Below are 14,356 nucleotides of genomic sequence, written 5' to 3'. Positions count from 1 at the left end.
GTGCGTGCCCTCAAGACTGGCCGTGTCTTGTTTTGAATTAATCACAACAGTTCATGTTTCTTTTTTAAGAGAATGTTGAGGTCATTACATATCATGATTTGTTATTTCTCCACAGTCGGACACAACCAGCTATTTAAAAGAAATCTGGAAAATAATTTTGGTGGAAAATGCAGTTAAAGCAGACTGTGCTGTTCCAAAACAATACCCAGAGAAAAGTCTGATTCCAAACCTAAGCTTTTTTTTTAACTCAGATTTTAAAATTTCCTTTTCTGTTGATGTGGTCCCTTTAGTAGGTAAATGATCTTCAGGAAAGGATGTGAAATCAATTTTGTTAATCCAGGCTTGTTTCTATTTTGGCTATAAAATCATAGAAAAATATAGGTTGCAAGGGACTTCTGGAGGTCATTTGTTCCGTACTTGTACTGCTGAAGTTTCAGCATCATGAGAACACACAAATCGGGTTTCTTTTGTAGATAGAGCATATTATTTTATAAAGTTGATTGCTATTATTTCTTTTAAAGGTAAGCTGGATGTTGATTGATGTTGACTGGCAACAGGCTGTACTGTAATATGTAGGCATGTCTTGATTTTTTAATTTCAGTGGTGTTTCTCAGTATTAGATGTTTTCCAAACTCTGAAGGAGTGGGTGCTCTTCCTTGGGAGGATTACAGGGCTATGTGAGGGAAATCATCAACAATTTTATCTGATAATTGTAATTCTTGCTCACCCTAACAAATCACATTTTGCACTCATGATTTTAGAGGCTGGGTTTAAGCCTTCTGCTATGAAAGGTAACATCTCGCTTGCAGTTGTAGATAAAAGAAGGGGAATAACCTTTTGATTCCAGACTCCACACTGTAATTCTGCTCTTCTCCACTGACAGAGCTTTTCTTCTCTCACAACAAACCCGCTGCTGTCTCAGCCTGTTTACAGTCTTAGGCTGGCACAATCGCCGCTGTAATGAGCTTACATAGGGAAAGTAGAAGTGAGGGGAAAGTCTCTAGACCTGTTTGGCCAATCTGTCCACCTCGCTTTCTCCTCGAGAGGAAGGTGAGCTTATCTGGAATTCATAAAGCAATGGAAATGTTTTCTTGCCTCTTCGAGTCCAGCTTGTTGCAGTTCAGGGCCTGTCTTATTCCTTTGGGACTGCTGTGGGCTCACTGAAGCCAAGCTCAGGTGGGTCATCAGGAATAACCAGGTTTATATGGTGTTGAACAAGGTTTTCTGGGTTCACTCCACTCTCTCTGCATGAACTTGGATCTTCCTGGCAATATATTGCTCACACTGAGGGCAAGGCATGCTGTTAGCAGCAATCCACAGGGAAGCCAGTGTCAAGCGGTGCTTGTGTTCTTGGGTACATTATTTCTACTCCAAACCTTATCCACAAAGGTCATCACTTGGATAGCACCTGTGAGTTCCTTGGGACTTGGGAAGCTCTTGGCTTTTAGTTCACTGGGAGCCTGTATATGAGCTGCATCATAGTGGGGCAATTTTGTAGGTTCTAAGTTCTGTGTGAGTAACTGCTTGAGAGAAGTTCTGTGCCAAGAACATTTCTGTTTAAGAGGAGAAAAAAGTCATTCCAGTATCTCAGTTATTGTGGACTTAAAAAAAGGCGAATTTTACTAGAGGCAAAGTAGGTGTGTTTCTCAGAAACTAATCTGCATGGATTTCTTAGCTGTGTTTTGTTGCTACTTGCTCTAAGTGCATGCATCTGGAAGGACAGGGTGTAGGAAATTCCTGTACTAATTGGAGTAGGTCCTGGAAGTATGGATACTTCACAAAATATCAAATTCTCATGGGGGGCATGGTTGCCCTTAGAATTAGAATGCATTGTAAGGATGATAACATCCCTTTTTAAAAATGAGGGGATTTGTAACTGGTTTAGATTAAAATGTTTTAAAAATCAGATTCAAAGTGAACATTGAGAGGTTTTTTACTCTTTTATTGAACTTTAGGCATAAAACATCTAAACCTGCCAAACTATTCAGACAACAGGCTACTGTTAGAAGAATTAAAACTTTTAAGAACAGATCTTTTTTAATTAGTAGGCCTTCCAGTAAAAAAATTCCTGTATGGTAGTAGCACAATTGTTCATCTCTGGGCACTCCTGTGGAGTCTCCGTCAGCAGGACAGGAGCTGTGTCTGGCTCTGTTCTTGTGTGGGATGAGCAGGGTTCCTCTTGATAAGGCTGCTGTGTGAAAAATCAGCTAATTATCAGTTTGCTAATACTCCAACGGCATTTTTGAGGACAGGCCTGTGGGGGAAAAGCCAACAGTGAAACTTTGGCGTGGTGCTGCTTTGCTGTAGCTGTCGTGTGAGCCCTTTTGGGTGATAACTGTCCAAGGGGTGTCACCACAGGTGCTGAAAGAGAAGCTGTGCTCTGTGTCCTTGCACAGGCAGGCCTTGGCAGTGAACATCATGTCAGACTGTAGTTGGGAGCTTTGTCCTCTCTCTGTGACCTCTGGTATGTTGCCTAAAAGCTCATGGTTGTTTCCTAGTAAAACACTTCTCTACCAGAGAAATTAAAATCTTAATGTTATTTTTGGAGATGCTCAAGGCTACACTGGACCCTGATCCCACCACATCTACTTTGATTAGATTATATTTAGCAGACTCTCCCAATCTGAATTATTCTATGATTCTGTCATTAATGCAGGAATTAATAAATGACAACATTCTGTTTTGATTCTGCAGAAATAGAACTCATCTTTTAGAACAAGCTCAGGACACTTCTCTAGGTGGAATCACTGCTCATACTGTAAGTTTTTTTGCCTTAAAACTGCAGGCTCAACTGACGCTTGCATGTCAGCTCCTGTCCCCATTATCTGTCCTTATTTGTATCATTCCCTTCTGCCAAAGAGTTTGGATCCACTGCAAAATAATCCCCCTCCAGGGGCACTGAAGGCAAAATCTATACAAATTCCTTGGCAGTTTAGAGCAGAGTGAGTGAGCAGCTTTCAGGCAGGGTAAGTTTGTGTATATCTGTTACTCTGTTTGCTTTAAAATTAAGTTATCTGTGCAGACTCTCTCCCCTTCCTGCGTAAGGAACAGTAGACAATAATACCTACCCTCGTAAATAGACATTGTGTGCCATTCTTAGAAGCTACAGTTGATAATTTCCTGAAAAAGCCCTTCCCTGAGCAGCCTGTTACAATGTGCTGCTTGAGCTAGGCTAGAGCTACGTGACAAAAAATAGCCACTGTGAAATTTGATCTATCTTTAGATAATGTGATTGATTTTTCTTTTTTTCTCTTTTTTTTTTTTTTTTTTTTTTTTGTGGTTAAAGTACTTTCTTGCTTATGTGTTCCTCTCTCTGACTGAAAACTGACAACTCTCTTTTTTTTTTTTTTTTTTTTTTAGGTGCTGAAACTGATCTTGCTAAGCTGGGTGAGGGGAGCAGTCGTGTGTGCTTTATTGATACTGGGTTGTGCTTAAAAATTAAAATCGCTAAGTCATCTGAGACATGTATAAGTTCAGTTAATTCCTTCTCAAGGAGTATTGGGCAGAGGAAATGGGCCAATGCATCTCCTGCCAGAAGCACATGAAATGAGGAGAAACAAAAACACAGTGACTGAACTTTGAAATTAATAAATTTCACTGTACTAAACTGTTCTAGTAAACTTGCATGCTCTAGTAATGCCTGGGGACATCTAATTTCTAAATGTCTGAGTCATGCCACATAAATGCTTTGAGGTCTTAGATGATTGCTGCCTCATCTTCTGAAATTGTATTTTGTGAGAGGACTGGCATTTTGTCCAGGAATAGACTTACTATATTTTTAGGAATACTTCATATTCTTCCATTAGCCGGACACATGGCTGAAGTGCCCCATCCTTCTTTTATTGGTCTAAGGCCTTGGTTACCCTTCATTGTGGACTTTGGGATAGTGCTGTGTCCCTGTTTAACCTTGGGACTGGATTACTGCAACCCTGTCTACCATTTGTGTGTCAGTAGGTCAAAAAATAACCCAGTGCTGGGCTTTGTCCCACCTGAGGAGGCTTCGTCCATGTCAGAGAGCCCTTGCATGCACTTCTGCCTCTGGATGCAGGACCAGCTGCTGGTCAGGTTCTGTGATACGGTGAAGGACATCAGACCTGTGTCCCCCAGGTCCTCCACCATCTTCACAGCCAGTGGTTCTTGTTGGGTCCTCACAGGAGCTGGAGTGCTGCAAACCTCAGATAAACAACGGGACTCTGCCTGTAGAGCAGGATTTTGCTTCTGGAGTTTTCTTCTGGTGTGACATGTCCTAATAGCTTAAGCTAACTGCTTCAAGCAGATTTCTAGGTCTTTCTCATTAATGTGTGATTAATGGGGCTATTACTTCCTCCTGCAGTCTGGCAGTTGCCCATATTCTGTGAAGGGATAAGATTGGCATAGCAAATAAGTATATTAATTTAGATAATAGGCGTTGCCCGCTGTTTGAGCACATACACAGGGCTGTATGGCCCTGCCATGTGCTGCTGCACATCAGACAATGCTCTTCCCTGCTCCAGTACAACTCCCTTTCTTGTAAGTTATTTTGAAAGCTGACAAGGGGATTCTTGTATTAAACATCTAAAAAGGTGTTAACTTCCCCTTGTGAAAGATTTGAGAGATGCAAAGGCACCACATTTATTTTAGATAGGACAATATTGATACAAAGCTGTAGTGAGTTACTTCTGTCTTAAATATTCAGATCTAGATGATAAAATATTCAGACATATAGGATAAAAATACAGTGTTTGTCTCTGACATACAGTAACTTTCTTTTGAGTGATTTTGACTAATCTCAATAGTGATAGAACTTACCAGAAGCTTTGCAAAAATCGCATTGTAAGGAGGAAGGCTTGGAGGCACTTTGAGCAAGCAGAATGCAAAGGAACATCTTCAGACTCCTGCAGCAGTGCATTTCTTTCATGTTTGACTAAAGCATCATAATCCAATACAGATGCTGCTGTCTTTTGGACAGTGAGATTTAATATTTTGACTGTGGGGAGTTGTGACTAAAGCTGGTTCCCATCCCAGCAGAATTGATTTGGTAACATTGGATGGCCCAAGACTTGTGATGAGGGTGAGATGGCAGCCTGTGGCTGTTGCTTTCACTCCGGAGTCAAAAGGAGGTAATCTGTTTGCAGATACAGAGCACATGGCATTCTTTCCTTTTGGAAAGTTACCTCTACAACCAGCAGTTGGAAATAAGGTGCTGAAAGTTGTGAGGTCGGGGGGTTGGTTTGCTAGGGGCCAGTCCTGCGTGAGGGAGAGCAGACAAATGGCTTTCAAGCTCTGACAAGCAATCCCAGGCCTGTGGCTGAGCAGGCTCCAGCCCTTCATTTACAGCAGCTTTTAATGATTAACTTAAATACTTTTGAAGTACCTTGAGAATTTAACCTCTGGTTTATATTCTGTCTGCAGGTGGGGGAATCTGAGGCCTTTCTCTGTCGGCTTTGCAGACCAGGTCGCATCTGATTTCACATCTCATTTCCGCCTGCCAAGCTGTCTGATATGTCGGGACCCGTGCCGAGCAGGGCCAGAGTTTACACGGATGTGAACACACACAGACCCCGGGAGTACTGGGACTATGAGTCGCATGTTGTTGAGTGGGGGTAAGTCTCTGGGCTGCGTGAGGCTTTTTCACACTTCTTGGCAGATGGCAAGTGAAAGGATTACAGCTTCTCTTCAGAAAAATGTTTCTTACCAAACTTTTAAATCCCCAGTTGTGGAGGAACACTTATAGCAGCTTCCTTAAAAGTTTGAAGAATTTTTGCCAGGTAGTCAGGAAACTTCCCCTTTCAGAGGGAAGAAAATCTTTTTCTGAAACAATCCAAACAGTCCTGAGTGCAGGGCTGAAAAGACATGAAAAGACTTTCAAACTGAAGTTGCTGCTGACTTGGATGAGGGAAGACACTCCACAGACTTAAATAGGTACATGCTATTTTATGACTTGTTGTTCAGCTGTGTGCAAGTGCCTGGAAAAGACATGGCTGCTTCTCTTTGGAGGAAGGAGGTGTCTAAATTGAGCTCATGACTAAAGTGTCCCAGAATCAGACAGCAGTGGTGGCAGCTTCATAGCTGGGGTATGGAGGGCCCAGACAGAGTTCTGCCCTCAGCTGTGCAGTTCCCAGTTTCTGGAATGTACACAGTCGTCTGAGCATAAGTGCTGCTTTGTGCCCAGACTGTTTTTAAACAGCCTTGCACTTAGATTTTTGCTCTTACTGTCTTTGTTGAATTTTACCAGCATTATACAAAGAAAAATGGAGCTTCCAAATACAGAGAGAAGGGATAGTTCAAGTTTGCTGATGATGAATACATAGTTGGGCTTTCAGTCCATAGTTTTGTCTTGAATTTATTTTGGGCAAATAGAAGCTCCCTGTTTCTCTCCTAATTCTTAAATCATCCTGTTCAGGAGAGGTAATGCACTAGTTAATCCCCTTTGTCTGGGAAGTGAGGCAGTGATTGAGTGTTAAGGAGCAGTTTATAAATTGTGATGGAAATGACTGAGCCCTTTGGAACTCTAACCTTTTCTCTCCACAGAAATCAAGATGACTACCAGCTAGTTCGAAAATTAGGCCGAGGCAAATACAGTGAAGTATTTGAAGCCATCAACATTACAAATAACGAAAAAGTAGTTGTTAAAATTCTCAAGGTGAGCTGGGGATTGGGCAAAAGATAAAATCTGTCTTGAGGTGATCAGGAGGCCAGAAAGGGCTGTTTGATGTTCTAAAACTGAAATCCTTAAAGCCTGGCTTTGGAGTGTCACTCAGTGAAACAGGCCATCATTTTGAGCCTCCTGATATAAGTCCTACACTTGGTTATTAAGTCAGATTTCTGCCTTAAGGAATTAGGCTCTGTCTTAAAGAAGCCCTGATGTGCAACACCTTTTTACGTTGAGCTAAGCAACACTTAACAGCTGAATACAAAATTCTCAGCTTCTCTAAGTGCCAGTGTCCTGGCAGGCTGTCATGGCCCTGGCCTTCATTTAGTGAGCCTCCAATAGCCCATGGACTTCTCATAGTTAAACATTTGCCACATACCAGTTAAGAAGTGTTCAGGTTGGAAAAGCACTCAAAGATAATCAAGTCCAGCCAACACCCCAGCATTCATGTCCCCAAGTGCCACATCTACATCTTTTAAATCCATTCAAGGATGGTGTCTTCACCACTGGAGCAGCCTCTTCCAGGCTTGGCAACCCTTTCTGTGGAGAAATTTTTTCCTGATACCTATACCTCCCCTGGCATGACACGAGGCCATTCCCTCTTGTCCTATCAGATCGTGTTCAGAGAGATTTTTTTAAAAAATGCCTTCTTCCTGCCTCTCCTTCACATGGAGTTATTGTCTGTAGCTGTCAGGATTGTATGGTTAGAAAGGAGACAGCAGATATTTGAGCCCTTACTGGTGTGATGCATGCTCAGGTTAAATTGCAAAGGTTCCAATATATTTTGCTGATCTGCAGTCACCTGGGTGTTGTCATCTGGGTGTTGAGCTATTAGCCTCACTTTACTGCAGGGCTTTATCTTACACTTTGGGTTTTTATTCTTCAGCCTGTTAAAAAGAAGAAAATCAAGCGTGAAATCAAGATCTTAGAGAACTTGCGAGGCGGTCCCAATATAATCACCCTTGCAGATATAGTAAAAGATCCTGTGGTGAGTAAGAGAGGAACTCAAGGGGTACACTGGGGTTATGGGTGAAGTTGCTCTGTTTGATTTCGGTTCTGACCTGGCTTTTTGTTTTCCCCTGCTCTTAAAGCCTGCTTTTGAATTGACTAATCAGATCAGCTCTTAATCTGATAAACTTCTTTTAGAGGGCCCTTCCCCCACAGGTCCTCCAGCCCCTCACTCTGTGAGGAGGAGATAACAGTGAGCTGAGACAAGTTAATTCGCTCTGCAAACAGTGCTGCCAGGGGCTGTGGGCTTTGGCTCTGCTCTGTCTGTCTGAGTGGAATCATAAATATGTCCAAGGCAGAGGGGTTTTTTGCAGTTTTAGGAGAAAAAATTATTTAAAGCATTATCCTAAGTGGAAACATAACAGGGCTGAATTTTTTTTTCTGTTTCAGTCTCGAACACCCGCTTTGGTTTTTGAACATGTAAACAACACAGACTTTAAGGTACAGTGCGGGATGTGACTTTGCTTTTTTTTTCGGTTTGAAAACCACTCGTTCTGTTTTTCTGGGGAAGGGCAAGAATGTAGGACAGGCATTTCCTTCCAGCATAGGAAATGCTTTTAATTTTAAAGGTAAATACAGTTGGGACAGAAGTTTGTAAGTAGCCCACCAGTACCATTTTGCCACAAGAGTTACAAGATGAAAATGCAGATTCCAAGAAATATTCAACCTTGGGAGCAAATCAATCTGTTATCTGGTGGCCCATCAGTGCCTCTTTGAGGCATTTTGCTTTTTATGTGTACAGGTATTTATTGGAACCACTTTAAAAGTAGACAGCTGTCTCTGTGGCCTTTCATGGTCCTGGGAATAAGGATTTAAATGTTTCTTTGTTCCATCGTACTGACCTGCCTCAGAAGAAGAAGGGCTGTGCAATGTCATCCACCATGCTTGTGCTGGGTGGGTACAACCAGAGGGAGATAATGACAGGAGCCAGGAAGTGCTGTCTGAGCAGATCTGGAAGTAAACTATGTATGGGATTTGTAAAGGGATACGAACAGACTGATCAGAGTCAGGTGTGGAATCAGAGTAACTTGGGAAACTTGGACTATACCTTCAAATGGGTTTGGAGAATGACAGCAGCCCAGAACAGGGCTGGATGTTCTGGATTGACTGGGATGTGATGGGTTTTTTGGATGTTTAACACTGACATGATGTGTTTGTGTCCCACAGCAATTATACCAGACATTAACAGATTATGATATTCGATTCTACATGTATGAGATTTTGAAGGTACGTTGGTGTTTTGCCATTTCGTTGGTTTATTTCTTGTATTTACTGTCAGCTAATCCTGTAGAGATGGTTCTCATGTCACTGATGATAGTGACATTATATCACTGAGGGAAGGAAAGAGAGAATTGGGCAGAAAAATACCAAGTCAATATCGATTTTTCAGCCTTGTTTCTGCAACAAATTCTAGTTTTTTTTCCTTTGGTGGCTAACAGAGCCTTTTGGTACATTGAGATACCTTAAAATCCTAAATCAGGAGTACACGTAGCTTTCTGAAAACTGGGAGCTGTTACTGGCTGCGTTTGTGCTCTAGTATAATGTGAGTCAAATGTCTTTGTCTATTCTTCTGAACTAAGTAATTTCTCTTTAGGAGTCTGGAGAAGGGGGGCTTGTGTGATCATTAGTGCCTAGTAACTATGCTCTTAGGGACTCTGAAATTCCAATTTTCGTGAGGAAGTGCATGAAGTGAAGTCAAGACACTTGTGTTGCTGGGACCTCCCTTTGAGAGGGGGCTCTAGAAGTATTTTCTGTGATCAGTGAGTCTAGTCCAGGATCTAACACGGGACAATCTTGTCCTATAGTTAGACTTGGTATGTGTGGAAATACTTCTGAATATGGCTGAACTTGAGAGGTTCTTGTAACTCCAGCATCTGTTTCCTTTCACCTGCAGGCTCTAGATTACTGCCATAGCATGGGAATCATGCACAGAGATGTCAAACCTCACAATGTCATGATTGACCATGAGCACAGAAAGGTAGTGTGGGGTGGCTGGGGGGTAGGGAGGGGTCCTGCTTTTCTCTTGGCAAACTGGGATCCCTTTTGGGTACTCCTGTGTTATGGTAGTAGCACACCTCTTTAAGGGGGGCTTCGCTCTCATGGTGTGGGCAAATATAAGATGAGAATGTTGTGCTGCTTTTTGAGGCTTTACTTGGTCACATGTAACACACAGGCAGGGTTGTAACGAGAGGTATTTTATTTAGACTGCTTGGTGATACGGGTTTGGGGAGAATATGTAACCAGATACTGTGATCAAATTAATTCAAAATGGAAGACTTGTAAAATAACTTCAAATTAAGCTCACCAGTGTCATTCAGCCAATGGAAAGTTGGAGCATCCCTTGAGCCTTTTTCTTTGTTTTCTACCATTTCTAGCTTAGACTAATAGACTGGGGTTTGGCTGAATTCTATCACCCCGGCCAAGAGTACAATGTCAGAGTGGCTTCCAGATATTTCAAAGGACCTGAACTTCTTGTAGATTATCAGGTAAGAATTACCAGGGCTTCTTACTGACTTTTATATGGAAAGTCAGTGTCATTTCAAGGTAATAAACCCAAAATTCAGATGTCTAGAGAGTTGAAGCTGAAGACAGTCTGTTCCAAAATGTATGGCAGAAAGCAGTGGCCATAAAGCCCACTGAATGAAAGAAACTAATGAGTAGTCTCAGGACCTGAGGAAGAGCTGCAGAGCTATCATTATGGATCTTGGAATACAAATGTTGAATATTTTTTTAGCAAGGCTGTGTATGCAGTAGGGTACAGGAATGAAACAAAGCCCCTGTGGGAACAGCGAGTACTGCACAAACTTCTAAATTAAACTATAAAAGCATCCTCATATCTGATGGCAGTTTGCATTATGGAAATCACAGTGTTCCTGGTGACTTTCAGACCATGCTGGTTCTGGAAGAAGGCACATCCTCACCTGCCCATGGACCCTGGGGAGTCCACACCTTTTGTTGCTTGTTGCAATGCTTCCTTTCCCAACGCACATTTCTCAGTGGTTTATAACATTTGGAGTCTGCAGTGAAAAGAGAAGAAAGCTCTGATCTTTAATATCCTGGCAGACAGGGATGGAACTAGGATACCTGCTGTCCTGCTAATTGCTGTATCCCAGTTCGAGTAACTGGAACACTGAGCTGAACAGTGTTCAGGGATGAAGATACGTGAAGATAGTTCAGTTTGTTTCCAGCATAACATGGCTGTGTTCATATCACGGGTGGGGGGGGAGCCCTGTTAGTCTTGGAGGTCTGTTCTGCTTAATTCATTAGAAATTGAATTGTCCTTCTGGTTTTGTACAGATGTATGATTACAGTCTGGATATGTGGAGCTTGGGTTGCATGTTGGCTAGTATGATATTCCGAAAGGAGCCATTTTTCCATGGCCATGACAACTATGATCAGGTGAGAGCTGGTCATGTACAATGTCTGTTCTCTTAGCACCATGAAGGGTTCCTGCTTAGGCTTCTATCGAGTCATCCAGAGAATTTTTAAGCATTTCTCTAATGGCTTCTTTGCTCAGTTTGAAGCCACATTCCTTTTCTCAAGTGTGCAAGATTATGTAACCAATTAAATAGAAATGGATTTATAGAGCTTTGTACTTAGGAGCTCCTCAGTAGGTGTCTGGGAAAAGCTGTAGAAATAGTTATATTAAGGCTGGTGTGTTTTAGTACATAGTTTGACCCTTTCTGAGGTTATGTTATGTAGAAAGCTCCTGCCACTATTCACTCTCCTGCCACTCTGTATAGAAACTGCGCATTTGGTACATGTTTATACAGATTCTGAAATCTTTGATGTGTTGCCTTTAGGCCAAATTTTTTATATTTAAACCTTTATCACATGCTCAGCATGTGACTGCCATGCAAATATTCCGGAACAGGGACCTTCTATTCTCAAACTTTTATTCTCGAGCTCTCTGGGGTGGTGCTTCACCTTTCACATGGAAGATCAGAGTTTCAGCTTTTTTGACCAGTTATTCTTGCCTTACCCTCTGTTGGTTTTGAATATTTTCTTGCTACTAAGGGAGGTAGTGTTGCAAGGTTTCAGTTTTAGAGATTTTAGGGTCTATGGCTCCCTTCCTGGCTGCCTTGGGGTACTGAGTTCCAGCTGTGAGTGGAGGCATGTTCCTGATGCCTGGGATGTGGCTGGGGAAGGCAGAGCCAAAGGCTGAATCCTGTGGCTTCTGATTCACTCTGCTGGGACCAGGTTCAAGCTCCCAAGGGAATGTGCTGCTGTATCTTCATGCAGGCTCTGGTATTACCATAACTTCATAACAGTGACTTGTTTTTGTGTTTGTTCCCAGCTGGTGAGGATAGCCAAGGTGCTGGGGACAGAAGATCTGTATGACTACATCGACAAATACAACATTGAGCTGGATCCACGTTTCAATGACATCTTGGGCAGGTGAGCCAAGGTCTGGAGTCTGTTTGGTAGACCCAGACAGTTACAGCTTTGTCAAGAGACCTTGAAATGACCAAAAATTTGTGGGAGAAATCAGAGCCAGGATTCTGGAGAACTGTCACTTTGTGCCTTTGGTCCCTTTTGCCAGTGCTTCTTGTAGTCCTTTATATGGAAATGGACCTGAGGAAAGACTTTTAAATGTCATTTAGGCAATAAAGGAACTACTGGAGCAGAAAGCATGAAGGGCAAATGCTCTCTTCAGTCTGGGGGGAAAAAAACCAAAATGGTGTTTCTAATTGCATTCTCACTGCATTACGGTGCAGAATGTTGCTAAACAACAGGTGTTGCTAAAGATGGTGTTTATATGTTTTTTCCCCTCATAGTGGTACTAAAATTAAAGGAACTCAAGTGCATCGGAGAAGAGCAGAACATGCAATTTTGGGCCTGTAGTCCATTCTGAACATTAGTCCTGCTGCTGTCTGGGGTCGTGGCAGGGCCATGCAGGGGCTGTGGTGGCAGAGGTGGCTGTGCTGGGGCTGTGACTGCTGTGCCACCGCGTGGAGACACAGTGACACTGCTTTCTGTTCTGGAATGTCTCAGTCCCGCGGCTGCTGCACAGAGCTGCAGCCTCCCTCAGGGCTGGATATCTGTCACAGTTCTTGCTCCTTCAGAAAGTGAGTTTTGGCATCACTGTCCCCTGCCTGGCCTGATTTGGGTCTCTTTTCCTGCAGACACTCCCGTAAGCGATGGGAGCGCTTTGTCCACAGCGAGAACCAACATCTGGTGAGTCCAGAAGCTCTGGATTTCTTAGACAAGCTGTTGCGATATGATCACCAGTCACGACTCACAGCAAGAGAAGCCATGGAACACCCCTACTTCTGTAAGTATCAGCTGCTGTCCTGAGAGTTCTGCCTCTGGGAAATCTCTGTTCCCATGGGTTGTGCAGATGGGAACTGAGAATGGCAACAATGATATAAGCCTGGTCTCTGCAAATAATTGTGCTGGAGCTGACGCTGCTGGTCTCTGTGTGCCACCTCCACCAGCCAAGGAATCAGTGTTGGATGCCCATGTCAGGCCCATGAATCAGCAGGTTATATCAAGGAAAGTCACCTAAATTATGTGATTTGGGGTTGCTTTCTGCAGGTATGCATGGATTCCTGTGTTTGGATAAACCTAGACTTGTTGATAAACAGGCATTTTAACTCCTGTTGCTAAATTGCTTAGCTACTGCTATATTCAGGTCTTGATTTTGCAAGTGAAAATGTTACTTTCACTAGTAAATGCTTTTAAATGGTTGGTGTTTTTCACTGATACTGCTATTTCGGGGTTTGAAGCAGCTGCAATAATGCATAATGTCAATATTTGCTCCGGTGGTTTGGTTGGGTTTTTTTGCTGCTGCTTCTGAAGGGACCCCTGTAATTAACAAACTGTTGATCTGTGCTACGCCTGCTGGAAACATCCCAGGGAAATGTTTTGCAAGTATGAGTACTAGTGAAGCCAAAAGCTTGGAATGTGAGAGTTGGGACAAACAGTTCATTAACTTGTGTCCACAAAAAGATACAGGTTGTGCTGAGCTCAGCATGAGCAAAGGCAGAGTTTGGAATTCCCTTGTCTGACGCAGGAGGCCTGGGAGGCAGGAAGGGGTTGTCCCTGTTCAAGTGAGAGCGTTATTCACATGCAGCTGAAAATAAAGAGTTAGTAAGTTGTGATCATCTCACGGAAGACAAGTTCTAGTGACACTCCTGACAGCTCACAGAGACGTGAGATGTGTATAGAGACATGACACGTGATTGTAATTACTGATAATCTTTCTGCTTGCTGCACCCAAAGCTTCTGGGTTTGGCTTTCTGCAATTACGTAGTTGCTTAGCACAAAGATCAACTTTGCCATAGTATCCCTCAGCTTTTCCTGACAGACAGTCCTGCTGAGCCCCAAATCACATCATTTAGCTGACTTTCCCCGATATTGCATGAGCTTGGTACCTTCTTGAGTGCTTCCCACTGGAGTTGGTGGAAACGTCTGTGTTTCAGTAGATGATGGTTGATGTTACTTGACACAGGCAGAGTGCCAGGACTGGCTGAGCAGAGAGGCCACGGGCAGTCCGTGTGTCTCAGCAGCTCTCTGGCAACACAGCACTTACTGGTAGTGTGCTCTTCCTAGATCCCATTGTGAAAGACCAGGCTCGGATGGGCTCGTCCAACATGCCAGGTGGCAGCACTCCTGTCAGCAGTGCGAGCATGATGTCAGGTCGGTTCTGTCAACTCTTCTTGGTGCTTGGTGTGCTAAAGCATTTGTACATGTGGGATGGGTGGGAGGATCCAG

At 43.0% G+C, this 14,356-nt stretch overlaps 1 protein-coding gene across 1 annotated transcript in view; it reads left to right on the top strand.

The window, feature by feature from the left end:
- Positions 1-5,358: 5,358 nt before the first annotated feature.
- Positions 5,359-14,356, top strand: part of CSNK2A1 (casein kinase 2 alpha 1) — a 9,910-nt gene continuing 912 nt past the window's right edge. Inside the window, exons 1-11 of the mRNA XM_017733560.1 lie at positions 5,359-5,582; positions 6,511-6,622; positions 7,518-7,619; positions 8,030-8,080; positions 8,807-8,866; positions 9,534-9,617; positions 10,015-10,125; positions 10,937-11,038; positions 11,937-12,037; positions 12,766-12,914; positions 14,195-14,281. Coding sequence (XP_017589049.1) covers positions 5,482-5,582; positions 6,511-6,622; positions 7,518-7,619; positions 8,030-8,080; positions 8,807-8,866; positions 9,534-9,617; positions 10,015-10,125; positions 10,937-11,038; positions 11,937-12,037; positions 12,766-12,914; positions 14,195-14,281 — 1,060 coding nt within the window. The 5' untranslated portion in view covers positions 5,359-5,481. The remainder of the gene's footprint in view (positions 5,583-6,510; positions 6,623-7,517; positions 7,620-8,029; positions 8,081-8,806; positions 8,867-9,533; positions 9,618-10,014; positions 10,126-10,936; positions 11,039-11,936; positions 12,038-12,765; positions 12,915-14,194; positions 14,282-14,356) is intronic.

The sequence above is a fragment of the Corvus brachyrhynchos genome, unplaced genomic scaffold, assembly GCF_000691975.1.
Source record: "Corvus brachyrhynchos isolate BGI_N302 unplaced genomic scaffold, ASM69197v1 scaffold10, whole genome shotgun sequence".
Taxonomy (NCBI): Eukaryota; Metazoa; Chordata; class Aves; order Passeriformes; family Corvidae; genus Corvus; species Corvus brachyrhynchos.
The sequence above is the reverse complement of the archived record's forward strand: the minus strand, read 5'-3'. Positions and strand labels throughout refer to the sequence as shown.